This window comes from Drosophila willistoni, chromosome 3R, assembly GCF_018902025.1.
Source record: "Drosophila willistoni isolate 14030-0811.24 chromosome 3R, UCI_dwil_1.1, whole genome shotgun sequence".
NCBI lineage: Eukaryota > Metazoa > Arthropoda > Insecta > Diptera > Drosophilidae > Drosophila > Drosophila willistoni.
The window spans coordinates 19,644,006-19,670,939 of record NC_061086.1 but is presented as its reverse complement, the minus strand read 5'-3'; the positions used below and the strand labels follow the sequence as shown (position 1 = coordinate 19,670,939).

The 26,934-nt window shown below is 38.5% G+C and overlaps 3 protein-coding genes across 5 annotated transcripts; 2 read left to right on the top strand and 1 right to left on the bottom strand.

Annotated features, from left to right (window-relative positions):
• LOC6648094 (protein tramtrack, beta isoform) lies at positions 1-21,664 on the top strand. 3 transcript variants are annotated; one of them, XM_047013510.1, is made up of 5 exons: positions 1-185; positions 13,392-13,646; positions 13,712-14,332; positions 14,403-14,499; positions 19,711-21,664. In XM_047013510.1, exons 2-5 carry the CDS (start codon positions 13,503-13,505, stop codon positions 21,246-21,248), a joined length of 2,400 nt encoding a protein of 799 aa, XP_046869466.1. In that variant the 5' UTR covers positions 1-185; positions 13,392-13,502; the 3' UTR covers positions 21,249-21,664. The 3 variants fall into 3 exon arrangements, with proteins under 3 accessions (XP_046869466.1, XP_023034006.1, XP_015032906.1); XM_023178238.2 differs by lacking the exon at positions 1-185 and adding an exon at positions 10,777-11,045; XM_015177420.3 differs by lacking the exons at positions 1-185; positions 19,711-21,664 and adding exons at positions 10,785-11,045; positions 15,673-17,162.
• Positions 21,665-22,404: 740 nt separating this feature from the next.
• On the bottom strand, positions 22,405-24,314 carry LOC6648095 (cleavage stimulation factor subunit 1). Its single transcript, XM_002070506.4, has 3 exons — positions 23,845-24,314; positions 22,922-23,786; positions 22,405-22,862 (listed from the first exon to the last, which is right to left on the bottom strand). The coding sequence occupies exons 1-3, from the start codon at positions 23,913-23,915 to the stop codon at positions 22,524-22,526; spliced, it is 1,275 nt and encodes a 424-aa protein (XP_002070542.1). The 5' UTR covers positions 23,916-24,314; the 3' UTR covers positions 22,405-22,523.
• Positions 24,315-24,531: 217 nt separating this feature from the next.
• On the top strand, positions 24,532-25,496 carry LOC6648167 (nucleolar protein 16). Its single transcript, XM_002070507.4, has 3 exons — positions 24,532-24,715; positions 24,780-25,064; positions 25,129-25,496. Exons 1-3 carry the CDS (start codon positions 24,618-24,620, stop codon positions 25,367-25,369), a joined length of 624 nt encoding a protein of 207 aa, XP_002070543.1. The 5' UTR covers positions 24,532-24,617; the 3' UTR covers positions 25,370-25,496.
• The last annotated feature ends 1,438 nt before the right edge of the window (positions 25,497-26,934 follow it).

Below are 26,934 nucleotides of genomic sequence, written 5' to 3'. Positions count from 1 at the left end.
ACAAAAAATATACAGAAGAAATAATTAATCAATCAATAATCAAAAAGAAAAAGTGCTCAAGTGTCTAAAATCCTAATACTGTGTGTTGAACAAAAAAAAAAAAAAAAACTCTACACAAACAGAACAAAATCAACACAAATTTACCAAACCAAAACGGATTACAAAGAATCGCTTTTGGAGAATTGGTAAGTGCCCAAAACAATATACCTACAGATCTACTTATAAGCAATATAATGACTAAATAAACTCAGAGAGAAAGGAGTTTATGTGATTATTTTCAAATTAAAATCATTTGTAACAGTAACAGTAAAGAGTTGTAGAGATTTCAACTTACTTACATTCCGTGTATGTATGTACCTCATTTATGAATGTAAGTATCTCATAGATACATACATATGTATGTATAAAATGCTACTGTGGGGAGCCACAGTAGATACTAGATACATAGATAGTCGTCCAAATTCATTTGGATGTTGTTGCTTTTCGGTTTTGCTTCAGTGATCTTTGTCATTTTCAGTCTCCCATTTCCTTTTTTATTCTCTTTTTTTTTTTTTTTGTCGGTACAGCCTAGTTTCAATTCCCAATTCCAGCCGCACCCCTTTTTGTGTGTGTAATTGTGTGTGTGTATGTAATATACTTATTTGTTGTTATTCCGAAGGGGATTTGCTAGATCCCCCCAATTCGTGTAATAGCAGCAGCAGCAGCAACAAAATGTATTACATTTTCCATTCTCCCGTTGCCAGTGCCTGGAGCTTTTCTGGTAACTTCCGCAGCGGCAACCCTGATGGAAACAATGCAAACGACAACTCTGACACCTGTATCACTGACAGGCCACCAACAAATTATGCAAATCTCATTAAAAGCAAAAAACAGCAGCAGCAACAACAACAACAACAAAACCAAAGTCAACCAATTCTCTTAATCTCCAGTTGTTTCTTAACCCACTTCACACAAAAAAAAAAACCCAGCAACAACAACAAATCATGAATTAGTATATAGCAAAGGAAAAAAAAATTCAAAACACACAACACAACACAACAAAAAATAACAAGTATTGGGCAAAGAATTTTGAATACCCTATTATAATATATTTCTGAAATATTTTTTTTTGGTATAAAACTTAGAAACTAGCATGTTAAACAGTAATTTTGTGAGAATTGTTTGCTAATTACATATATGGAGCGAAAAGGAGGAGGTTCATTTGGTTGAAACAAACACGAATTGCCTGCATGACAAATGTATCAATGTAGGAGTCAATATTGATGTCAGTCACACGCTGACTCTTCAAGATCATGTAATCAATTGGAATGATTTAAATATACATACATATATACCTTAATATACCCTTGTATTCTACGATTTACAGGGTATAAAAACAACAAACCAACAAGTCTCTGATCACACATAAATTTTGCGGTTGTTTTGTTAATGAAATGACAAGAGTAACAAAAACAACAATAACAACCAAAATGCCGCTCTCTTGCTGAAAGCTTTTTTTTGCACACACTTTGTGTGCTTTGTTTTTGGCCGAATTATGCTCAAATTATAACTGTTGTTTAGCCGGCAAAGATCGAAACAGTTAGAGCGACAGCAAGAGGCAGACGGAGAGTGAGAGAGAGCAAAACATAGGGAGAGAATAAAATGACTAAGCCTTAACAAGAAATAACCAAAATGAGCTAAAGTAAAAGTCCATAACAATTGTTCGTAAGACGCGTCGTATACGCAATATTTCACTATCACTCTTCCCTCACACATTGCCTCTCTCTCACACACAGACGCAGTCACTCTCTCAATCATACGCAATCTCTTTCAAACTGTTGCTCTCTTTTTGCTACAACGGTGGGGCGGTTAGAGGGGGGCTTTTGTTTGCTATATTTATGAATGCGCGTGGTAATCTCATTTCTTTCTTCTTTCCCTCTCTCTCTCTTTCTCTTGCTGTCTGTTGTCTTCTTCTTGATTTCCTGCATTTATTCAAAGAAAGAAATTTCGCCTGTTCCGTTGAACAGAATGTTAAAAGAAAACACAATATGCTCCTTAATTATTGTTATTTTAAATTATTATATTATATTTGCCTTTTCTCTTCTTCTTTTGCTTAAGCAAGGTGTTCAGCTGAAGTTGCTTAACCTTTTTTGTCTTTTCGGATTCTTTTTCACTTTGATTTTTATCATTATTGTTAAGGAACATACTCAACATGCTTTCGCAATTCTTTTAATGCTCGATACACTCAAAAAAAAAAGAAACGAAATTGTTTAATCTAATTAAACAGGATAAAACTATGTGCAAAGTATTGTACTCCAAATGTTTTTTTTTCATACTAAAATATAAGAATGTGAATATAGGATAAATGAGATTTTGAAACCAAACTTGGTTTTCAAAATTTCTTTTTTTCATTTAATAATACAACCAACACGATTTTACCTGAATATTTATACAATTTATATTTTCAATATAAGGACACGTAGATATTGACATTTCTCTCTGTGTATTTTGTTTCGTATTCAAGTGGACATCTTGAAGTCCCCTGAAAAAGGAAAGAAAACAACCCAAAAAACAGAAAATGATAACTGCCAACTACTGCAAAAACCTAAATTCAAAAGTGGAACACAAAATGCAACCACCAAAAGAATTAAATTTAAAAAGTAAGCAAAAACACAAGAATTATGGAAAAAAGCAAAGGTCAGTGACCAAAATTTGTTTTGTAATTCTTGGCAAAACATTAACCAAAAAAAAAAAAAAGAGAAGGTAGCCTACAAAACGAAGAATAAAGAAAGAAAGTCAAAATCGCTTATTTTTTTCTCTTTTTTGTTGCTTGGCTTAGTTTTGGTTGCTGTTGTTGTTGTTGTTTTCGTTGGTTCTGGAAATGGAACAGAAAATTTGACCTAAAGGATTTTAGACTTGAATCTGCACACGTGGCGGCCTTTTCTTATATCACCTCCACCTCCATCTCCATCCATATTTTACACCCATTTTCCATTCCTTCTTTCCTCCCTTCAATGACTCATTTACAGTTGATTTCACAATTTCCGCCTGGCCTGCTGGTGTTTGTTTTTTTTGTTTTTGCATTTTTTTAAGCCTTTTTTCCTTCGTCTTCTTCTTCTTTTTGTACGTCTCCTCCTGCTTCTCCTCGCACACATTGGGCTCTTTAATTCAATTAACGTTGCCCGACGTCGTCGTCGTCGGCGCAGCTCAATGTCCGCGTCAAGTATACGCCCTGTGGCGCACTCTGCCTAAATAGAAATCGTTTCCTACATATTTTGCATGTGGAACGGTCAAAGCGAAATAAAGGAGAACGGACTTACAGCTGTGAGTTGAAAAGGCATCATCAGCAAAAAATGAAAAAAATAAAAAACCGAGAGATACAGAGAAAAAATAAGCAACTACAAAATGCAAATGAAATGTAATTGAAAGCGACGCGGTTGGCGTCGCTGCTACCCTTAAGCTCTGGCAAGGGGACATTGTCCGTTTATGGGACGCTGATGGCAAATGCTGACCACAACGAGGTGAGCACCCCTCCTCCGCCCCACCCCAAAGGCCACTGTGGTCAACGAGTCAGTAGTTGGGTATTTAATACAAATTCGATTGCTAATTGAAATAAGCTCAACCAGGGAAGAGAATTCTTTTTCCATTTTTTTATAGGCATTTTTAATCGCTTAATGTACAGTAAATCCTTTTAAGTTTAGTTAATTTCCATATACATTTTGATCCTTTGCATAATTCAATTGGAACCACTGTGCCAAGCAAAGGCAAAGTATGTACAAATATATGTATGTACATACATGACGCAAGGCAAAGAAAAAAGCTGTGTGTATATTTTAATCCTCTCAAAGAGGATTTTTCGATTGCGGCTGCAGCCATTTGCACACGACACCAACGCTTTCACACACACACACACACAGACAGAGACACACCGACACACACATATATATAGACAGAGGCAATCGCAAAACAGATACAGATACTTGTAGCCTCCAAGGAGCAGCAGCAGCAGCAACAGCAGAAACAGCAGAAGTGGAAAGTCACCTCTAAAAACAAATATCCCCAACGCACGTACACACACACACGCATACACGCACAAGGCACCATAGACATTGCGCGATAAGCTTAATTGAGTGCGCCGACGACGACGACGACGAGCGGCAGGCGCAACGGGGATGACACACACAATTTTATCAAGGGGCCAAACGTCCACAGTCCACACACACACAGTCCTACAAACATATATGCATACAAACAAACAAATGTACATATGTATGGCCTCGCCAGGAGAGCAGCCAACAGCAAGGAGAATACGAAAAACGAAAAAATGTAGCACAGTGACGGATTCACCCCACGATCAAAATAGGCTACGGCACAAGGGCAGTAAATATATATGTATGGGAGCTCGATAATCGGAATAATCCTAAATGTCATTAGTTTAAAAGTCATACCCTGCTTATAAATGATTAAAGCGCAAAACAAGGGACAGTCTGATCATCTGTGGCCTGCAAATCCGCCACTGGACCCTCATAAAACACACGAAGAGAAAGCACCGTTGACTTTGTGTGCTTTTTACTCAATACCCTGTGAGAATGTTCTCTAAAGGGTAATATGTGTGCCTGAAAATGCAATTGCAACATCCCTCTGTGCCTTGAGATGACCACATAAACGTTTCTCTCGCTTCAATCAGAAAAATAAAAACAATTTAATACATTAATAAACCGTTGGGATCCTTTTTTCTTTTAATTGACACTAGGTATGCCAAATGTTGAGCTTTTGCCACATTTGTAAATTGATTTCGTCTCTTTTCATTCATTCTTTCCGTTTGTGTGTTTCATTTTCCTTTTTGCTTCATTTGCTTTTGCTATCGATCCTCGAGAATTTTTGTGGGGGAATTTCTCAGTGTGGGTGGAATAAGGCGGCCGTATGCAGCTGTTTCTTAATTTGTTCTTGAGGATTTTTCAGTTTTCAGTTTTTGTTTGGATGTATTTGGGTCAGTTTAAAAATATACGCCACAATTCTTGTTGTTTTTTTTTCTGTCTAATTTCCATTAACAGCGCAAGGAAGCGGCATCTATGTATGCATAGTGGGTGGATTGATACTCTGGCGTCATCGGGCATTCCCAAAAAGTGAGAGTGCCGGTAGTTGATTTGGCTCTCGCTCTTTTTTATGCGCTTGCCTATCGCTCCCTCAGAGTCTTCTTATCAAAGGCAATCGAAGAAAGCTTTTTCTTGGTTGTTCCTAGCAAAAACAAAATGAGCCATTCGAAAATTCTTTTCACATGAAACCGAGCCGGTTTGTTTTTTTTATCTTATATGTACGTGTATGTCCCCTTGTTATCATGTGTGTACTTCCTTCGACTTGGTTATCAGCAAATGCGGTTCGAAAGAACCACATGAAGCACAACACCAACAAGCGAGTAAACAAATCCAGCACGTGCAATGGGCCTGATCTGATACGGAGGAGCTGGCAAGTGGATTCAACAGGTCCCAAGGATAAATACATAATAGTAGACATTTCTTTCGATGTAAGGATACACGTATAGGAAGATGTATGTAATCCACTTATATATTTTTCGAGCAAGTCATACATTAATACTGACATATATTACTTTGCTGACATAAAGTTAATCCAGTGTCAAATCCTCTTCTTTGCTCAAGCATTCATTATCTGTATGCCTCCAACTCCTCCCAACTCCCCCACCTTCTGCTAATTTAACTTTCCCCGGCATTTGACCCGCATTTCCATGTCTAAATTAAGGACACCACCATAAAAAAAGCTTTTGAAATGCGCAAATGACTTGTCACCCCTTCCCCTCATCTGTTCATCTACTCATCCATGTGGGATGTGTGTGTGTGTGTGTGGGACGAGGCGTGAAGCGCAACAACAATATTACAAAAAAAAAACCATGCATAGATCAATATTGCTGACAGCCACTCGGTTGACTACTGAACATGCCGCAAAAGGCGCTCCCCTCCCTCCTCTATCTCTTCTCTCCGTCATCCTCAAAACGAGGAAAGAGAAAAAGTGGGGCCCTTCTATTGGGCTTGTGGCTCTGGCCTCTACAACATTTTATGGTTGACAAAATGTCAGCAAAACTATTTTGTAATCAACGGCCCAAACAAGTATCTAGGTCCCGGTACCCCGACTGACTGACTGACTTGCGTGCCTCAACTAGTATTTGGGGACGACAACGACGACGACGGCTAATAACGATGGCAACAAATCAGTCAACAGCAACTAGCAATCCAGTCCCGATCGCAGCGGCGAGTTGTCGTCTAGGTGAGCTCACCACCACCAACAACAACAACAACAACCACCACCAACGAAGAAGAAGGTAACTAGTTTTGTTTTTTTTACCACATCGCCACCGCCCTCGGCTTAAAGCCAAAGTCCCTAACAAACTGAGGAGCAAAGCGTTTGAATGGCTTTGTGGTAGATCGATAGATCGTTCGATCACTGTTGTTTTTGTTGTTGCTAGTTTGGTTTATTTTTGGATGTTACCTGATTGTCACTCCTCCGCAAAATTTGAGCCTGACACTATATTATCTTTGTAACTTGCCATCAAATGTTTTAATCTTATAATGATCTCTGATCTTTTCATTTAAATGGGATACAATCTCTGGTTTATATATTCTTGGATGCTTTGCATAAATTGGGTCATACCAAGACAAAAAGTAACGTCTTGTTACTTAGATTAGGATCATAAGAAGGTTAAAGGTATGTCTTTGCATTATTTTTATTTGATTCATTAATGTTAGACCAATTGCTCGAAGTAATCTTAACCATTGGCGGGTATAGGTGAAATTTACTAAATATACTTAACCCCCCGCGGATCCACCACTGATCTGAGAATGAAGGGGAAAACCTTAAGATCGGACATACATACATAAGTTTCTACGTGTATGTGTGTTACAATACGTATACGTACAACTTTATGTTTGTATGTATGTGGCTATAAGGGCTTACGTGCTTGGCTGGCAACCTTCTTTCGTTATTCGTCTTTTTTGTTTAAGCCAAGCTTTTTTTTTTTTTATTTCGCTTTTTGGTTGCCTACGTGCAAAGGAATTTACACTTGACGAACAAAAAGGCAAATGCGGGAAAGAGCAAGAAGCAGCCACAATAATAAAAACAACAACAACAACAACAACGGGACTTTATGACTGTGGGGGAAATAACAAAAAAAAAAAAACGTCGTCAAAGTCTCTCACTGTTCGCTGTCGTTAGAAAACGAAACGAAGACGAGAAACTAAAATGAACAACAACAACAACAAAAAGATACTCAGATATACATATATAAGAAATATATGTATGCATGTAAAAAGCCATAAGTAAAGTACAACAACAAAAAAACGAAAACCAAGATACGAAGCGCGGGGCTCATAAAAAAAAAAACACAACAACCAAACCTAAGGAGAAGCTCGCTGGGCCGACGCCGCCAACAGTCAGAGGAAGCATTAGAAAATCATAGCGCAATAGAGGAATCAACTAGAAACAGTTGGCGGCGGTTAGCGGGCCGCAACAACAATGATGAGGAGGAGGGGGAGCTTAGAAGGAGAAGGTGGAGGGGCAAGGGGTAGAACATGTGTTTGGTGCCAACCTGCGATACCTGTTCCACGCGACGGCGGCAGCAGAATCCGGCCAGCCAGCCAGTAATCGAGCTAGCCAAGTTAGTCAGTTAGTCAGTCATCTACAGTTGGCTGCCACACACACACAGAGGCATGCACACTCACATATACTTATACATGGATACAATCGCCTAACGTCTCTCGACCAACTCATTCACTCACTTTTGATATTTACACAGTAAATATGCGCTACGCTAGAGGAAATCAAACAGACAGTGGAGCTCCCAGAGAGCTTCCACACATACTCACTAATACACACACACACACACACACACACATAGATAGATAGAAACACGCATAAGCGGCAATCACAGGCTAGGGAACCGAGGCTAACTCCAAGTCTGAGGCTCGTTGTCTTAATTGTGGGGGCGATGTGTGGGCCACATGTGCAAAGTGTCACTCATACATTGCCACAATAACTTTAGCAAAGGCAAAGGCAGAGGCAGAGACAGAGGCAACAGCAGCAGCAGCAGCGGCAGTGTGTCCCACATGACAAGTCCGCAGAGACAAGCCATCGCCATCGACAGCCATGAATATCGACGACAACAACAACAACAACAAGTGAAGCAACAACTAGCCAACCAACCTACTTTAACCCAATAGATATTGAGTAACAATTGGCGGCCGCCATGCAGCTTCACCGCAGACACCTAATAAAATAGAAAATCAATAAACTCGTACACAGTTTACCATCTTTTTAATGAGAGGATTCTTAGGGAGGGGCGGGATCCAGAGAGCTCAAGATGTATTAGAGGAAACAACAGGGACGGATTTTACGAATTAAAATTTACTAAAATTAAGGACTATTACTAAAGGGTTTACAGAACTACACATCAGTTTAGTGCAGTGGAGGATCTAGGTATGGATTATGGATTATTACCTGTTTTTGGTTATGAAATAGTTTTGGGTTTCAAGAATATTTCTTTTCTAATTTAAAGAAAATTTTACAGAAAAGGATCACAAAATATAAGCTCAAATATTAAGAACTTCAGAAGTGTACTTAATAAGTTAGTATCTTTTACATGGCTTAAAAAAATTTTCCTTTTCATTACTTGTACCTTTAGATTATGTAAGCAATTTCGCTTTTGATCCTACTTCTATCGGATATCTCGCAATTATAGATTATTTTTGTAAGATTTCGTCTTAGATTATTTAGTTAGGCGACTTCCCACACTCTTAGCTGAATAAAAAAACGAAAAATTTCATCATCATCATCTCATCAGCGTTAATTTGTGAGCCCTGTCACCGTGTAGTGTGCTCCCCGCCTGTCCCCTTCACCCCTATAGTTGATTACGATTATTTGCTGTAAACTTCTTTGTAGCAATAGAATATGAGCGCAGGAAATGCGATGGATCTCGCCCTTTTCTCCTCCGTCACTCCTATAAAAACGTAACCAAAATGGAGAGGAAGTCATAGAGCGTAGATAGAGTTGTTATGTATGTGCTTGTGTGTGTACATATTAGACTAGCGACTAAGTAGAACAGCAACAACAATGGTCCCCAACAGGCAGGCAGGCAGGCAGCAGGCAGTCAGTCACTAGTGATCGTTCGTGGCAAAGCTCCACACCACAACACACTCAAATGTAGAAAAAAAAAAAAATTAAACAGACTGAAAAAAAAAACAACACAACCAACCAACAACACGCAATAGGGCAAGGCAAACAACAACAGCGCAAGCACCAGCACCAGCAGCGACGCCGACAGCGGCGATCTGAGCCAGCAACAGGAATTTACGATTCAGTGGCTACCTCATTGTTGTTGTAGGTACATACATACACACATAGATATCTAATATATATATATATGCTTCTTTGTGTGTGTGTGTGTGTAAATTGCTATTTCACCTGGGTTGTGGGGAGCTCTGTGAGTCCGTGTGACTGCGCTTGTGTGTGTGTGTGTGTGTGTGAGAGCCTATTAGGCGAAACGATCGTTTCCGTTTATAGGAGGCGCACGGAGGTAGGGGATAGAGGATGGGGGGTAGTTGTTGTTGTTATTGCTGTTGCCGTTACGCCTTCAGTCAGTTAATAATAGACCAAAACAACAACAAAAGTTACAAAGGTGTGTAGGATAAAACATCAAACAACAAAAAAACCTTGGAGCTTTTTTATGTTTTCTTCTTGTTACTTTGCGGCTCACTCAAATAGGATTCCGATTTAAGAAACTTGTCGCTTCGCTTATATAGAATTTACAGTATATGCTTACGTAATCCCTAACCAATACTTGCAAAAGCACAACCAAACCGATCGAGACGAGGCGCCTACACGCAAACGCTCCTTTCAATACAAACGCACACAACTTACATACAGACGTATATATGTACATACATATGTATTTGTAAATATGTATGTATGTAATTGTGTATGCATACATATGAAAATGACGCCTGCATAGCTCTGCATAGCTGGGCTCAAGTTTCCACATGTTTTCTCTCCCAGCCGTTTGAAAAATCCACAAGGCAGCGCCCAGTTTGAAGATTGGGGCCCAACCCCAGGTCCCAGGTCCCAGCCGCAGCCGCAGCCCCAGCCCAACCCAAAATGCCGCCTATTGCCCTTACAACTACAACTATACACATACTTACACATACATACATACATACATACATATCTATATATGTAAGAAGTAAGCTTCGCGTTGGCTGCTGCGCACCCAAAGTTGCTATTGTATTTTCTAGCTTTTTCCATCATGTTTTTCTTTTTAACCCCGTTTCGTCAACGCTGTTGGCCCGTCCCTCAAATACACACCGACCGCAAGTTGTCCCCTCTCGCCCCATCCTCATCCCTTTCCCCGTTCCATCGCATGCAAAGGAAATTAAAAATTCAAAAAGTCAAAAGGCAGCGCAGCAGCAGCGGCAGCAGCAGCAGCAGAGAGAGATAGAGAGAGGCTAGCTTGTCACTCTCGTGAGAGAGCCATAAACAGTGGAGACTTGGGGACTCAATAAAAAGTCTACAAAAATATCGCAGCCCTATGCCTGATCGCGTTTATGAGTATGTGTGTGTGTGTGTTTGTGTGCGCGTTCCTTTTGTGAGAGAGCGCTGGCAGCGCTTGTTCGTCTTTGCCGACGGATGTAGGATTGTTTTTTCTGTTTCTGTATGCGTGCATGTACAAGTGTATGTGAGTATGTGTGCGGCTAATAAGCAGTCAGTGTGGGGCTTTGGAGCCCGAGGATCGTTCAGTCATTGTATTGGTGTCAAACGAGACGGACGAATTTGGCGTGCGGCAAAGCAAGAGTTTTCGTTTCGTACGGATCGGTTTTGGTACGATAGCCATCGCCCTCGCCCTCCTCCTTCTCCCCGTGCAGCTATCTTTCTCGCGCATACTCGTGCTTAGTTTGTGAAAATTTCCACTTAAAAAACAACAACAGCGATAGAAAAAAGTTTCAATTAAATAAAAAGTGCAAAAGAAGAAAAAAAGTAAAAGGAATTGCAGTCAACGGAAAGAAAAGGTGTGCACCAGCATAGCAGTTTCAACGATTTTCCAATATTGTAGAGATAAATTAGCCGCCCATTGATTCTACATACGTATACATATGCGCGTATATATGTAGATATTTATACATATGTATTGTTGTATGTGTGTACGTAAGGGGGTGTAAAAATAAGCGCATGTATTCTTTGGCCTTTTCTGTAAAGTGATCTCCACACTGCCTCTGCCGCCCACCCCTAAAAACATAGTCGCTGCTGCGGACGTGCTTATCAGACGGCGGCGCAGTGTCCGTGTGAAGGCAACAGCTAGAGTTTGTATGTGTGCGTGCGTGACAGTGGTGTGTGTGTAGCTGCGCAGTCGACTTCCTTCGGGTGGACTTTTTTATATTTTTTCGAGTTCCTTTTGATGCAGTCATTCGTAAATGAGGCCTGCTCGAGTGAGGACGTGTCAGCGGCTCCTGAAATTTCTTAAGAGAACGCGAGCAATACTAAATAAATAAAATACATACAAATAATTGTACCTACATAAAAACTAGCGAAAATAAAAATTAAAACCGATCAAAAGTAAGCGAAAAGAAAAACAAATATTGTTAACAGTGACAAAAATTTTTGTGTTTGTGCCGCCTCCCCAAAAGAAATGGGAAAACCAAACAATTTCATTGAATTTTTTAACAATACCGATCATTTTCTCGCTCAAAAGCTTTAAACCAAAACTAGAGCTTTCCGAATAACTGTTGTGCTTATGTGTCCCCGCTTACGTGCTTCTCTTTTATTTTTAATTTGCCTCCCTCTCTCTCTCTCTCTATCTCTTAGAGTGAATGGCAGGGCCTTCTCCATTCAAATTGTTTTGATCAAGTGCAACACAACAACAACAACAACTATTTTGTTACGAATAAAATAAAACTGGTAAAAAAAAAAATGCCAAAGAACAGAAATTGTGTACGTTCATGTGTGTGTGTATGGATTGGTGGAACTATGAAAATGTGATTGTGTGTTCTGTATTTGTGATATTATCGGTTTCACGTGCTTCTTTATATCTTGTGGCTTAAAGAATACTTTTGTATACTAAGGATTTAATAGAAAAGTTTCTAGTCGAAACAACTATTATTGGAAATTAAGCAGTTAATAACAAATCACACTCAAATGTAAATGTAGTTGTTGCCACAAAGTGCTCCCAAAAAACAGTTTTTTAAGAATTTGTAACAAACAAATTCTTTATTTTAATTTTCATTAATTCCCTTGTGTGTGGCTGTGTTTGTGTGTCTTGTTGGAATAAAAGAGGCAGGCGATAGATAAGAAATGCACGAAACAAAAGAACGAGAGAAAACACTAGTAAATACATACACACATACATAAGTATGTACATACAACTGCACCAACAACAAAAATACAGTTTTAAGGATTTTGGCGTTTATATAAAAGAGAATCAGTGATGGAATTATTTTTGTCAGCGATTGACACACACACACGCACACATTTGTAAAAATCTCCCGCTTCTCGTTTCTGTTGTCATCGTGTACACTGGACGACCCATTCATAAATTAATGATTTGTACTGGACGAAGAGCTACAGAGTTACCTCTCCAAAGTTGTGTGTCAAATCTTTACGGTTCACTACAGAAATTTACTAACACTGCAAAACGATTGTATGACAGCTTTGTGACTTTTGTGAAATGTCTCCTTTTAGTTTTCAAAACTATTCCCTGTAGTAAAATTGATGTCAACTGCAAAAGTTAATTATTTATGAATCTCATACAGTGAATTGGAATAAATGAAATGTGAAATTAAACAAGCCTCCTTTTTCTGTTTATGAGCGACTGTTTGTTAAAGTGAACCACGGTAGATGAGAGTTCCATTTGCTTGCTCCGCTGTCCTCTTTTTATCGCTCTATCTCTCACTCTTTCATTGTGTCTCTCTCTATTCGTCTCCTCCCCACATGTGTGCATGCATAGACATACAAATGTATACATATCTCCTCCTCTCCGCTCATGATCTACGAGTATTGTTGGTTTTGTAATTTGCCCATTTGAAACACATTCGAAATTTCCATTTCCATTTAGATTTCCTCATTTATTTTGTTGTTCGTTTTTTATTTTCCTGCCCGTCGGCGTTGCCTGCATAATGTTTGTGTGTGTGTGCGATCGGACTCGGACTCGAACCTTTTGACGGCTGTGTTGACCTAGCGGGTCGTCTGTTAAATTAAATTTTGTTTGCATTTAATTTGCCGTAATTGTGTGACGACAACAGCAAAGTGACGACAAGTCTCGAAGTGTATTAGCTAAAAACTCCGTTTCCATGATTCTAATTTGTTTGTGTGTGCGTGTGTGTATCCTCTGCTAAATGATTTGTTTCCTTTTTTAATTGCAGAAGGCCTGGAATTTAATGTTTTTCAACGGCATAGAAAAAGGATAATCAATTCTCAATAAACATAATTCATAATTCTTAATTGTGAAGTTAACAAGTAACAACGGCTTCCAAATGAAGATGGCATCCCAACGATTTTGTCTGCGATGGAACAATCATCAGACCAACTTATTGTCAGTCTTTGATCAGTTGCTCCACGCAGAAACTTTTACAGATGTGACGCTGGCCGTCGAAGGGCAATACCTAAAGGCACACAAGGTAAGCAAAACAGGACGATGGACACCTTACAATTTATTTGATTATAATTTTCTTTATTTTATCAGATGGTGCTATCAGCCTGCAGTCCATATTTTAATGCTCTATTTATGAATCATCCGGAAAATCATCCAATCGTCATATTAAAAGATGTTCCATATTCAGATATGAAATCTCTGTTAGATTTCATGTATCGCGGCGAGGTATCGGTGGATCAGGAACGATTAACAGCTTTCCTGCGTGTGGCCGAGAGTCTACGCATTAAGGGCCTCACCGAGGTCAACGATGACAAACCTTCGCCAGCGGAAAGTGCGCCGGCACCACCGCAACTCCAGCGCATTCAGCCGTACCTGGTGCCTCAGCAGCGTAATCGCTCACAGGGCAATTTGTTGGCCAATAATACATCAGCACTGACAACAAATAACCCCACAATGGGGACACATCAGCAGCAACAGCAGACATCATTGCTCAGCTCCGCCCTAATGCCCAAACGTAAACGAGGACGGCCTCGCAAATTGTCGGGCAGTTCAAATGGCACAGGCAATGATTTTGATGACTTTGAGCGTGAGGCCAGCGGAGCCATGATGCATGAATCCTCCGACATGGGTAATGGCAAATTGGGCAATGACTCCAACGACGATGGTTCTGATGATAATCAACTGGAATCTGGCAATAATGACGATCTGAATGTAAGTGCAATTGGTCTAAAGGAATATTAAATTAGTTTTTAATAACCAATTATCATTCCTACAAATATAGGAAAGTCGCGACTCCTCGGTACCCTCAAAGCGATCAAAGAATGCCAAAGATCATCGAGCGAATCAGCAACAACAGCAAGAGGACAACAGCACTTCCGGTAAGTCACTATGTTCCCTTCTCTTTCAATGTATCCAACCCCAACCACCCACCATCAATTTGACGGGTTTTCTCGTTCTAAGATCCATTTTATTGTAAGATCAATATCATCTTTTGACCCAATAGTTTTTAAGGCAAAAAAAGAAGAAAACATACACATCATCAAACAATCAATATAGCAATTATATCTAGATAGATATAATATATATATATATATGTATATAACTCATTATATTTGTCATGTGCACAAAAATACTAAAGTTGAGCAAAACAAAAGAGAAAAACAACAACAATAATCGATACATTTTGTACATACGAAAATCTCCATCATCTCACGGGCAACGAATTTCGAATTCGAATATCGGAAAAGCTAAAAAAAAGGGATATTGATACGATTTAAATTAAAAATACGCGTCGGTTCCTATAGTTTATGTTTTAATCTAGTGAAAAGTTATCTGTGAATTCATTATCTCTATAAAGTCGGCATCAACTTCTCCGTCGGCAGGTGAGTGTATCTCAAAAAAAAAAAAAAACAAAAAAAGGATGATGCCAAAGAAATGCAAAAAAAAAAAGAAAATCTGAAGAGATGATTTGTGAAGTTGAAAATCGGGTTGAGCTCACAGGGATTAATGGCCGACGTGAAAAAGAAAAATCTAAAAATCCAAAATCTCCAGCAAAGTAATGAATTTTTTCCAAATTTCCGAACCAAAAAAAAAAGAAATCCAAAAAAGCAACAGCAAAAAGCAAAAGCAAATTCGAAGAGCGGCGTCTTAGCATCACAACATCGCAGCACCTCATGACCACCTTCACCATCAACTACCTTTCCAATCCAAAATGAAATTTATATATTCTATATTTTTTTTGTTTTTTGTTAAAAACTTTTCGTTAAATTTCGAAACCGAAAACGCGTTGCAAAGAGTAAATAAAGAAAAAAAAAAAAAACGAATGGCTTGAAATCCCTTTAGCTTTTCCGATCCGATTTGAAACTCGACGATGTCTTTTAATACTTTTCTTTTCATTTTTTGTTTTTTTTTTTGCCTTTCTCTCGCATACATCCTGCACACTGCATTATTACACCACACACATTCACACACACACATACACATACACATCTAATTTATAATTTGGTTTGTTCGAATATATATATTAACTTGCTTTTCTCTCTTGTATATAGATGGTAATGATAGCGATGGCGATGCCATGGACACATCATATATGGAACCTCAGCTAATGCTTGATGAATACGATGAGCCTGTGGAATTCAAATATAATCCCCTGCCAGATAACAATTCACCGTCACAGGATCAAACCGATGGCAATAATCAGCACCTCAATGAACAGGCCCGTCAACAAGCCTTTCTTTTGGCAGCGCAGCGCAAGCATCAAGCTGATCTGGCGGCTGGTAGCTTAAAAATGAATATCATTGGCATTGCAGCGGGTGGTGGGCAAGTGAAATCAATGGTTAGCATACCGAAATTGACGCCAATTGGTAAAGCGAATGCCTCATCAACGCCCCTGGCGTCGCCCGCCTCTTCATCGTCGATGGCTCCTACCAAGCAGCGAGTGCCAAAACGGCCAAAATTAAGTAAGCAGCAGCAACAACAACAGCAGCAGTTGCAGGCAAATGGTGATGCAAAGGGCGGTTTCTCCAGCCAGGACTACCTCGATCTGTATAATAGCAGCGATGGCTTTAAATTCAAGGTCGGCTCGCTAAGTGGCAGCACTCCGAATCTAAGCTCCGGCAGCAGTGGTGCGCCCGCTGTCAAGACCAAACTCAATCTCAGCAGCAATATTGGCGAAGGCGAGGCGGAGGGTTCTGTACGGGATTATTGTACCAAAGAGGGTGAACATACCTATCGCTGTAAGGTCTGCTCCCGCGTCTATACGCACATCAGCAACTTCTGTCGGCATTATGTCACCTCGCATAAACGCAATGTAAAGGTATATCCGTGCCCGTTCTGCTTTAAAGAGTTCACGCGCAAAGATAATATGACGGCGCACGTGAAGATTATACATAAAATTGAGAATCCATCAAATGCGCTGGCCGCCGCTGCTAATTTGTCCAATCAATCTGGCCTGAATGTGTCGGTGGGGTCAACACCGCCACCACCAGACTTGAGTGCGCAGAATTCGAATCAATCGCTGCCTGCCACAACAAATAATGCACTATCCACCTCATCATCATCGTCCACCTCCTCGTCCAGCGGATCGCTGGGGCCATTGCCCACGTCAGCAGTGCCACCAGCACCGGCCGCAGCGGCGCAATAATCTCCCAACTCAAAACGCTTACCCACACACTCACTCACTCACACACACAAATGTCCGTATCTACTAAAACAGACTCAAGCAGTAGCCGCATATTCCAAAATGGGGAGAGAGAGTAGGATTACCGCCGAAGGATAACCGGGAAGGATAGCGAGCGAGATCATCAGGCGCCAGGCGCTTTATTCTTTCGTTGTTAATTTTGTTTAATTTTTTATATATGATTTGACTCGCTGAATTGAAATTGATATGGACGCAATCCAATGCCGGCAGCAACAATGAAATCTCTACACGGAATTTCTGTATTTGTTGAAAGTTAATTTTTTATGTTGTGCAATTATTACAATTACTTATTATTTTTTTATATGTATACATACACGCACCTGCAACATTGTCTTGGAACTTTTGTTTAATCACAGTTCTTAGTTTAAGTTTATATACACGCGCGCACCCTTTAATCCTTCAGATCCTACTACCTAATTGTATACCCATACGACGAAGTAATGCCTGTATATGGAAATTATTTTTGTACTATGTACAGTACTGTACAAAACATATACGATTCATTTGCACACCACAGCGGCCTTATTAAGATGCAGAAAAAAAATGAATATGGAGATATAATAATAATGTAACTGGGCAAAATGTTACACTAAACACCCGCAAAAACAAAAACAAACAACTCTAAGCCTAAACTAAATCTACAGCACTTTAGTTAATTAAAACAAAAACAAAAAACAAAACAAAAAAACACCTATACAATATCAATATATTTATATAAAAAGATATATATATATATATATACATATATAAACATTGAATGGTATACACCTAGCCTGTAGCATCTATTAATTAATTTATACACTACAAAATCAAGAGAAAAAAACAACAAAAAATCAATAACAACTGCAAAATAATTGACTATCATTAAGTATGTAAGATTTAAATAATGCGAGAGGGAGCGCAAATCTACCTTGTTGCCTTCAAATGAAGCTAGTTAAAAATTGGAGTCTGGGTTACAATTAACATAAAAACCCAGCGCATAGCCGCACCCACACCCCCACACACGCACCCCCCCCGAATCCAATTACACCTATCCTAACCTGCCCTTATATATATAATACATACATATATACGGCACAACAATTGTTTAAGACGAAAGATTGCAAATGTTTCGTCCAAATTGTGTGATCGACAACAAAATAAAACACAAGAAAAAAACAAAACAAAACAAAAACACCAACAATCAATATAGTAACAGCAACAATAATATATAATAATGTTAATTATTAAAGTAAACATAATTTATCAAATAATTAAAAGAAATTTAAAATTTACGTTGTATATCGGAGGCTTAAATTATCGCCAAAGAAATGAAAAAAATATGAAATGAAAAATCAAATCAAAATGCAGTTAAACATTCAAATCAAATAGCAGCAATCAAAAAATAAAAAACAAAAAAAGAAGTAAACCGTTTCGAGATTGTTCTCACTTTCGTTTTTTCATATGAAACCGTTTCGAATTTTATACATATATATTTTATATCGATATAAACAACTAAATTGAAAAATTCATGTTAAGCTGATCGTTTGATCTAATTTGTTAGAAAGTTAAACTTGAATTTGTCATGAAACGAAATTGAGAGCAAACCCGATTTAAATACAAAACGATCTCCAAAAAAAAACAAATAAAAATAATAAAAATGAAAGATTTAAATGGTTTTAAACACACAGACAGAGAATGAAAAATAATATAATTTGTTCAATATCAATTTATGAAAAAAAAACAAAAACAAAAAATAAACCATCAATCGAGCTGCGTACGCTAATTTATTAATTAATTTTTTTGTTTTTAATTCTTTATTTAGTGGTAGCTAGTGCAATTTAGTTAATAAGCCGCTCACTGCAAAACGACAAAACAATAACTAAACAAGAAAAGAAATTTTCCAAAAATTCAAAAATGAAACTTTCCAACTTTATTGTTTTCTTTTTTTTATGGTTTGGCGTTAAAACAAAAGAGAATGCATACCGATTTCTTTCCCCCCTAATACACACACACACACATAGAGAAAATATGTTGTATGAACTATAATATTTTACTTATAATTTTAGTCTTTACTTTTTTATATGTATAACTAATTCGCATTCAGAAAACAAAAAACAACAAACAAGCGAAAAGAACACCCCAAAAAACATCTTTAGCAATTTTCTCGCTCCGCTTTTCAAAAACCTTCATATATATATATCCATATAAATATATATGTATATATATACATTGTATATCAAACTATTGAAACACTGGAAAACTAGACGAGAATTTTATTTTTTATATAACATACATACATACATATATATGTATATATATATATATAGTGTTCTATATAATGCATAGATATATATATATATAAAACAGTCATGCTTTTGATGCCCAAAGAGAGTAAAATGAAGAGGAAATATAAATGAAAAAACAAAATAAAACCCCAAAAAAAAAACAAAATAAAATCAATTTCCCCCCCGCCCAAGATTTTTGTGAGAAAATTGCCCAAAACACAACGGTAAAAGTGAAAAACTTTAACCGTTTCGTTCGTTAACCGTTTCGTTTTTAATTCAGAAAATAATACAAATAAACACAAAATAAAAGAAAAGAGAAAATCCATTTTATGTTTAACAATTACAACTTACAAAATATAGTAAATCACAATCAATATTAATCAATCATCTTATCTAACTAATTTTTGTTATAATCTATTTTTATTATGGAATACGATTAAACCGAAAAAGAGAAGAGAGAAATAAAAATACACACGAAAAAAAAACACTTTTGAAAAAGAAAACAAATTGAAGTTTAACTTATTTTTAATCAAACTCTGGGGCTTTAAAAATTTTTGATTTATATATTTTTTTTTTAAATACCAATAATAATAATATATGTATGCTCTTTGATCTTACAGCCACACCAGAATTATCACAACGACTTTTTGGCTCGACGACAACAACAACTATTTCTGCAGAACCGGTTACTACAGTAAACTCCGAAATGCATGAAAATGCCGGTGTCCATTTGCCAACGATACTTGGCCTTAAGATACGCGCCATTAAGACAACTCCTACACAACAGCTAGCATTGCAACAGACATCACCAACACCACAGCAGAGCAGCAATTCTCTGCTTAAGCAGCAATTGCGGAGTGGGGCCAAGGATCCGGAACCAATTACAATCAGTAGCAATAGCAGCACACCCACACCCACCACCATGCTTATTACGAATACAACTCCTGGCAACGTGGTGACACCTGCTACCTTAACTTTAGAGGAGGAAATTGTCATTGAGACGAAACCCAGTCAGGAGGAGACAGCGGCTTTGAATTCTTTGGCCAATGCAGCTGAGCATCAGGCAGCCTTAAATGATGCCAACAATGGCGGCAATAACAACAACAATAATAATACTGGCAATGGTCAATTGCATCATCAACTTCTTATGCAAATGGCTGCCAATTTCCAGCATCAACAACAAGCCCAATCGCCAACGGGTGGAGAACAATTTCTAGACGAGGAGCTGGAACTTTTAGATAAATGTGATGAGCCCACCACCGATCATGAGATGCCCACACTGACTGATGAGAATGCAGGTCTGCCTGGTTATCAGACAGAGCAGCCGCAGACCACCAACACCAGTGTGGATGCCACTATTGTAGATGTTGTTGCCACGCCCAAAGCAAAGTCAACAGGCTCGTCCAAACGACCCATACAACGTCGTCGAGTGCGTCGCAAGGCTCAGTCCACGCTGGACGATCAGGCCGAACATTTAACCGAAATGTCAGTGCGGGGACTCGATCTATTTCGTTATGCCAGCGTGGTGGAAGGTGTCTATCGATGCACTGAATGCGCCAAGGAAAATATGCAAAAGACATTTAAGAACAAGTACAGTTTCCAGCGTCATGCTTTTCTATATCACGAGGGCAAACATCGCAAGGTGTTTCCCTGTCCGGTGTGTTCCAAGGAGTTCTCACGGCCGGATAAAATGAAAAATCATCTGAAAATGACGCATGAGAATTTTACGCCACCCAAAGATTTGGGTTTCAATCCTCTAAAGTATTTAATTACAGCTGCTGCAGCTGGTGATATGCAAGCATCGCTACACTATCAACAGCAGCAACAACAACAACAACAGCAGGAGCAATACCACCTGCAAATGGAGCAACAGCAGCAGCATCAACAACACCAGGAGCATCAGGAGCACCAGCAATTAAGCGACTATCAAGACAATACTCTGCTATTGCCCGATGTTAAGCAGGAACAACACGATGAACAGGAGGATGAACATGAGCCGGCTGCTGCAGCGGCGGCCATGTTGAGTTTGTCAGATGATGTCATAATTAAGAATGAGATACAGATCTCCCCATCTCCGTCGCCATCGCCACCCAGTCTATGTGCGGTGACGGAGGGCAAGAGCCTGCCATTGGCTACCGCCGCACAAACTGCAACGTAAAGACTCTCGCATGATTGTGAAACGCACAAAAAAAACTCTAGGACTGTATAAATACTTCATCGAACTCACACACACACACAAAACTCTTAACTCAACATATTTGAAATAGTGTTTAACCTTAAATACTTATAATTAGTAGTTAATTTTATCTAGTTAATTGTTTAAATAATTTACTTTTGATAAGCAATAATAAGTTCCGTCCAGAATATCTAAAGCCTTAATTAAGTATTTAAAATATAAAATACTATATAGACTATATAGAAATGTAACTAGATTTTAATTTATACATTACGATCACACCGAACTGTAACTTTCGCTTTAATTTCTAAACTTGGCCACTTAATGTTCGATATGGATCTAACGATCAATTCAACTGGCTCTACTATCTCGACTTTCTTTATGATTTTATTTGTGATTTTGTTAAAACTTATTTTTAAATTTAGTTTTTCGGTTTATTCATTTACTTCTTACTTTGTTTTTGTTGTATATATAGTATATATATATATATTTTGTTTAATTTTTTTGAAATACTCAAAGTGCTTAGTATAAATTGTTCGTTTGCTCTTGTTTTCGTAACAATAACGAAATGAAATCAAATGTATTGGCTATTTGTGCAATTTTATGAAGAATTTGTTCTCGAGGCCCGAACTTTCGCATACCCACCGAAAATGGGCGAATTCGTTGGCCAACAGCAATGTTGTAACCTTAATTATCAACTACTTAATTAGATTTTAATTAGAATCAAGTAAAAGTTATATATAAAGTAATTTTAAGAAATGTTCCAATATACATGCATATTCATACAACAAAATGCGCAAAGGACTTCCAGTGAAGATTAATCCAAACGATATTTATAAAAATGTAAAACACAAGAAGAAAAAAACTTGCTAATGAAACTGAAACTCTTGGTATTAAGTATTTGGATTCTAATTATTTACTTAAAGCAACTATTACGACTTAAACTTAATTACAATGCGCTCAATCTACATAGATATTATATAATTAATGGAAATTTACAAAAAAAAAAAACAACAAATTATTGCGAATTTTTGATAATAAAATACAAATTTATGAAACATGATTTTAAAATGATCAATTCCATAAAAAAAATTCCACCTGTCCTTTGTTTAAAACACAAAAAGGACGAGAAAGAGGCTCTTGAAACAGTCTTCATTTAATCAATTCATTTCAAATTATTATTATTATTGTTTTTATCTTATTTCCTGGTATTAGAAATTTTCGTTTTTTATTATATTAATATTCTAAACATAAATCTTATTGATTATTAACACGACGATACCAAAATCGGGCTCTAAAATCATCAGAACAAGTGAGAAATGCTGGTGAATTCGGTGAATGGGTTATATAACGTACAGCTCCATTGTGGCCCAGTGAGTTTAATGTCAAACGACAGCCATTGCGGGAATTCCAGGAACAAAGCGAAGTTGTCGCCTCATCAGGAAAGAGAACATAATCCTCGGTATGATTGAAGACAGCCTCTGTTTGATGTTCTTGTTTACCAGTAGTTCCAGCTCCTGTATACGTTTGTATGGGCCGGCTGGTGCACAATTCCCACAGATAGACCAATGAATCCATACCCGATGACAGCAAATACTAAAAAATTGCGCTTTATATGAAAATCCAGGAAGAAATATATATGAATTAACACTCACCTTGCCATTTCGTGTGAATTCGAGCGAACAAATTGCTGCTCCACCATGAGCCTCGGCTATTGTGTTTATGCAACGACCACTGATGCCATCCCAGATCTTGATGTCGCCATCGAAGCTACCAGTGGCATAGAATTTAGCGGTCGGTGCATATTTCACACACGTGATACCAGCCTTGTGCTGCTGTGAAGGAATGGCGCTGACAAAACACTGCGCAGTGTGCACGTCGTAGACCCGGAGCACATTATGTTCCGTGCCAATGGCCATGTAATCGCCAGTTGGATGGAATGATAGACATAGCACTGGTTCGCAATCGGTGAACACCTTGTGAGCCTTCTTCACCGACGGTTTGGCTATGTCAAAGAGCTTGACAGTGCCATCGCGTGAAGCTGAGGCTAAAATATGCTCTTTCGGATGAAATTCTAAATAGGATACCTCATCGGTGTGATCATAAAGCGTTCTTATAACCGGATGACCCTGTTGTTCACGACTCGGCTCTACATCTTCTGGCGCTGATTTCGCTAACATACGCTCCACATCTAAAATTTTGATACTAGCATCCACACTGCCGGTAGCAACCAGACTACCATCATAACTGAAAGCCCCCGCCCGGCATGCCTGCTTGTGTGATGTCACATATGCAGTCTCATAGGAGTGGGGTTCTGGTGCCAGTGCCGAGGCCTCTGGTTCAAATTCCAAATCTATACCCGGCAAAACATCATCCGAGATCGGCTTCTCCTTGTCCGACAATACCTGCATTCCAGCTATCATTACATGCAACAATCGCTCACTTGGAGCACACTGATCCGCCTTGACCAACATGGACAACTCCATTGCGAATTTCTCGAGTCCATCGTACATCAACTGACTGCAAAAATGGTTACAATTATAAATGATTCGATATAGTCCAGTGTGTCTCTCCTAACCTTATCATCAACCGGTATAAGATTTCGCGGTTCTTCACCAAATTGTTGGGGTCCAGAATTTCGTCTCGCATCTTTGCAATTGGGTTCTTTTTTTTTTGTACTGAAGGATTTCCTTGCCGATTAACAATACAAATAAGAAATATTTTAATGTCGTTTAAAATTGAATCCTGGTTTGTTTTCCTCTTCTTTTCGCACTAATAAGGCTAACGTTAAAAGTTAGCGTTTTTTGCTGCCAGTTTAGCTATTTCCCACTAGATTACAAATTACAGCATCACTGGCTACGAACCACATGAAACCAGATCGAACCACCGAACTCCTTGCAACCACGTCATCCGCAAGCGAACTGCAACAGATGAGCCGAACTGCAACCGATGAGCCGAACCGATGAGGCGAACTGCAACAGATGAGCCGAACTGCAACCGATGAGCCGAACCGATGAGGCGAACTGCAACAGATGAGCCGAACTGCAACCGATGAGCCGAACCGATGAGCCGAACTGCAACATTTACTCACGAACTCGAACATGTTCGCGCGTTTTACTCACATGTTCGAGCGGTTTACTCACGCGTTTTAAATCGCGTGAGTAAACGCTAGCGTTTTCCTCTTCTTTTTCGCACTATGCAATACTGGTGCTCTCAAATGATGCTCAAATGTTAAAATACTGATAATGTTAGTTAACAGAGCTCTTTAATGTTAATAAACAGACAACACGTGCAGCACATTGTTTTGATTTGGTTTTTGTTTTAAATTAGTTAATAAATTAAAGAGATATAATGAAAATCCGAAAGAATCACGCTCGCAAGCGTTATCGGTATAATGTAAACCGCAAGACCCTGAACAAAACTCGTAGTTCTACTGGAAAAATTAAGGAGTAAGTTTTTTTCTAAACACATGGAAGTAGAAGAGACCTAATTGATCGCTATGTTTACTTTAAGCCCCGTTTTGAAAAAATTGTGGATGGAGGGCCAGCGAGTTGGTACCAATTTCTCTGAAATGGGTCTTGCCAGTGATCCTAACAAAGCTGTCGCCATTCCAAACTATAAAAGCCAAAGACTTCAAACAGTCAAAATAGTTAATGGCTTTGTAGAGGAGGAGATGGACGACGAAGAGATCAAGGCACTTAAGGGCTCCAGAGTAACCGAGTCTCAAGAACCCAAACGTGGTCATGTTGTACGGGAGCTAGAACAGATGGCCAGTGAGCGAGCAGACCCCGAATTCAGGTAAGAGTTCACAATTAGAAAACACTTTATACAACTCGCATAATTATTTTATAATTTTAAATAGATTGCCCAAAGGCGTCGTTAAAGAGCTGAGCTATTTTCTCAATAAACACAAATTCGACTATAAGGCCATGGTCACAGATAGACGCAATTATTGGCAGTGGACTTGGCGTCAATTTCGTTTGAAAATTCGCAGATTTATGTCAATACCCGAACAGTTTAACGTTTTCTTGGAACAGAAGAAACTTCCGTTGGACACAAAGCCTGATTGGCCGGAATATGAATCCGACAGCGAATGGAAGTAGATAATAATATTCAAAATTCACGGCATCAATGCGTCGTTCTTTGTAATATTAGGTTAAAACTTTTTATTTTGAATACATTTGTATGCAAGTTTAGTAATATGGAAATCTAACATCATGGTCAACATTATATAAGAATTTATATTTGGGAGGTTCTTCATAATTATCCGCAAATCTCAACATTTTTTGATGCACATATTCCTATAATGGATCTTTAGCTGAAAAATGGCTATATTTTAATTCGCGACAGATCTAATGGCTACCCACAGAGTCTGCAATGGTGCACTTTTCTTACAGAACCTGTTAAATTGCCTGCAATAACAGCGGACGGTTTTTTTTTGGAAAAATCGAAAATTTGAACAAGTTTGTTCTCGGCCTTTCCGTTTTCAGATTTCAAGGTAAGTGCACGTCTTGGACTCTGTGTTGTTCGTTAAAGAAATCCTTAATTATAGCCCAGTGTAATAGGCATCGATCGATTTTCTGTGAGTCAGTTAATACATCAAGTGTCAATCTACTTAAGTTAAATAATATTATTGTATATTTCGCCATTATATCCTTCAAATGTGTGTGTATGAGTGAGTGAGAAGGTTGCAATATTCTTATGTATGTAGATGCCGGCCGGCGTCTGGTTGTAATTTGGATTATTTTGCATAATAATTGTAGTGGAAATGCAATTTATTTAATTTCGATTAATAAACGAATAAATTCCCTTGTAAAATTTGCATAATTTATTGGTAAGACTTTCACAAAAGTATAATGACACTCCATCATGGCGTCAAAAAATGCAAAGTTTAAAAAAGGATTTGTCAGATTAACAACCATGAGTGCTTGCGTTTCTCAATCTATATTTTTAAACAATTTTATAAAAGTCTATAAGTAAAAAACGGCATTTGCCGTGCAGACTTTTCTATACCTCCCACCACCCCCCGCATTGCAATGCCTGCGAAACTGTATGTGTGTGTGTATATGTGTGCTTCGGCTTGCCAAAAGTATTTTTATATTTTTGCATTCCCTTTTGTACTGCCTATTCTTCTTCTTCCATGTAAAATGGACGTTTTTATTTAAAAATAAATCGTACTGCAAGTGAACATATTTTTTTTGTTTCTAGGGTAGAAATAGAATGCGAAATCACAACGCCCCATAGAGACGAAATGTTCTTTCCTTTTCTTCTTCCCCCAAGAGACCGAAATGTCTCTTTTACTCTCATCTTTTGTGTGCGTTGCAATTCTGCACCCTTTTTCGCGAATTTTCCTTTTACTTCCGTCTCCGCCGATGGATGAACGAGAGAAAGAGCTAGAGAGAGAAACAGAAAAGCGCATGCCGATGCTTTTCCATCGGTGGCAGCAGCATTGATTTTTCTGCATATTTCGTAATAACTTTTAATTGAATTTCGCATATAACTTTCACTCACTCACCCTCTCCTAGTCCTGTCAAAGGGTAAGCTTCAGTTCCTCCGGCCGGCCGGCGAAAGTACCGTTTTCATCCTTTTGATACCACAATTCGTTCTCTGTTAGCCTAGGGTGGGCAGATGGCGGTGTATGGGTGGGTGGGTGGTTTGGTGTGGTTGT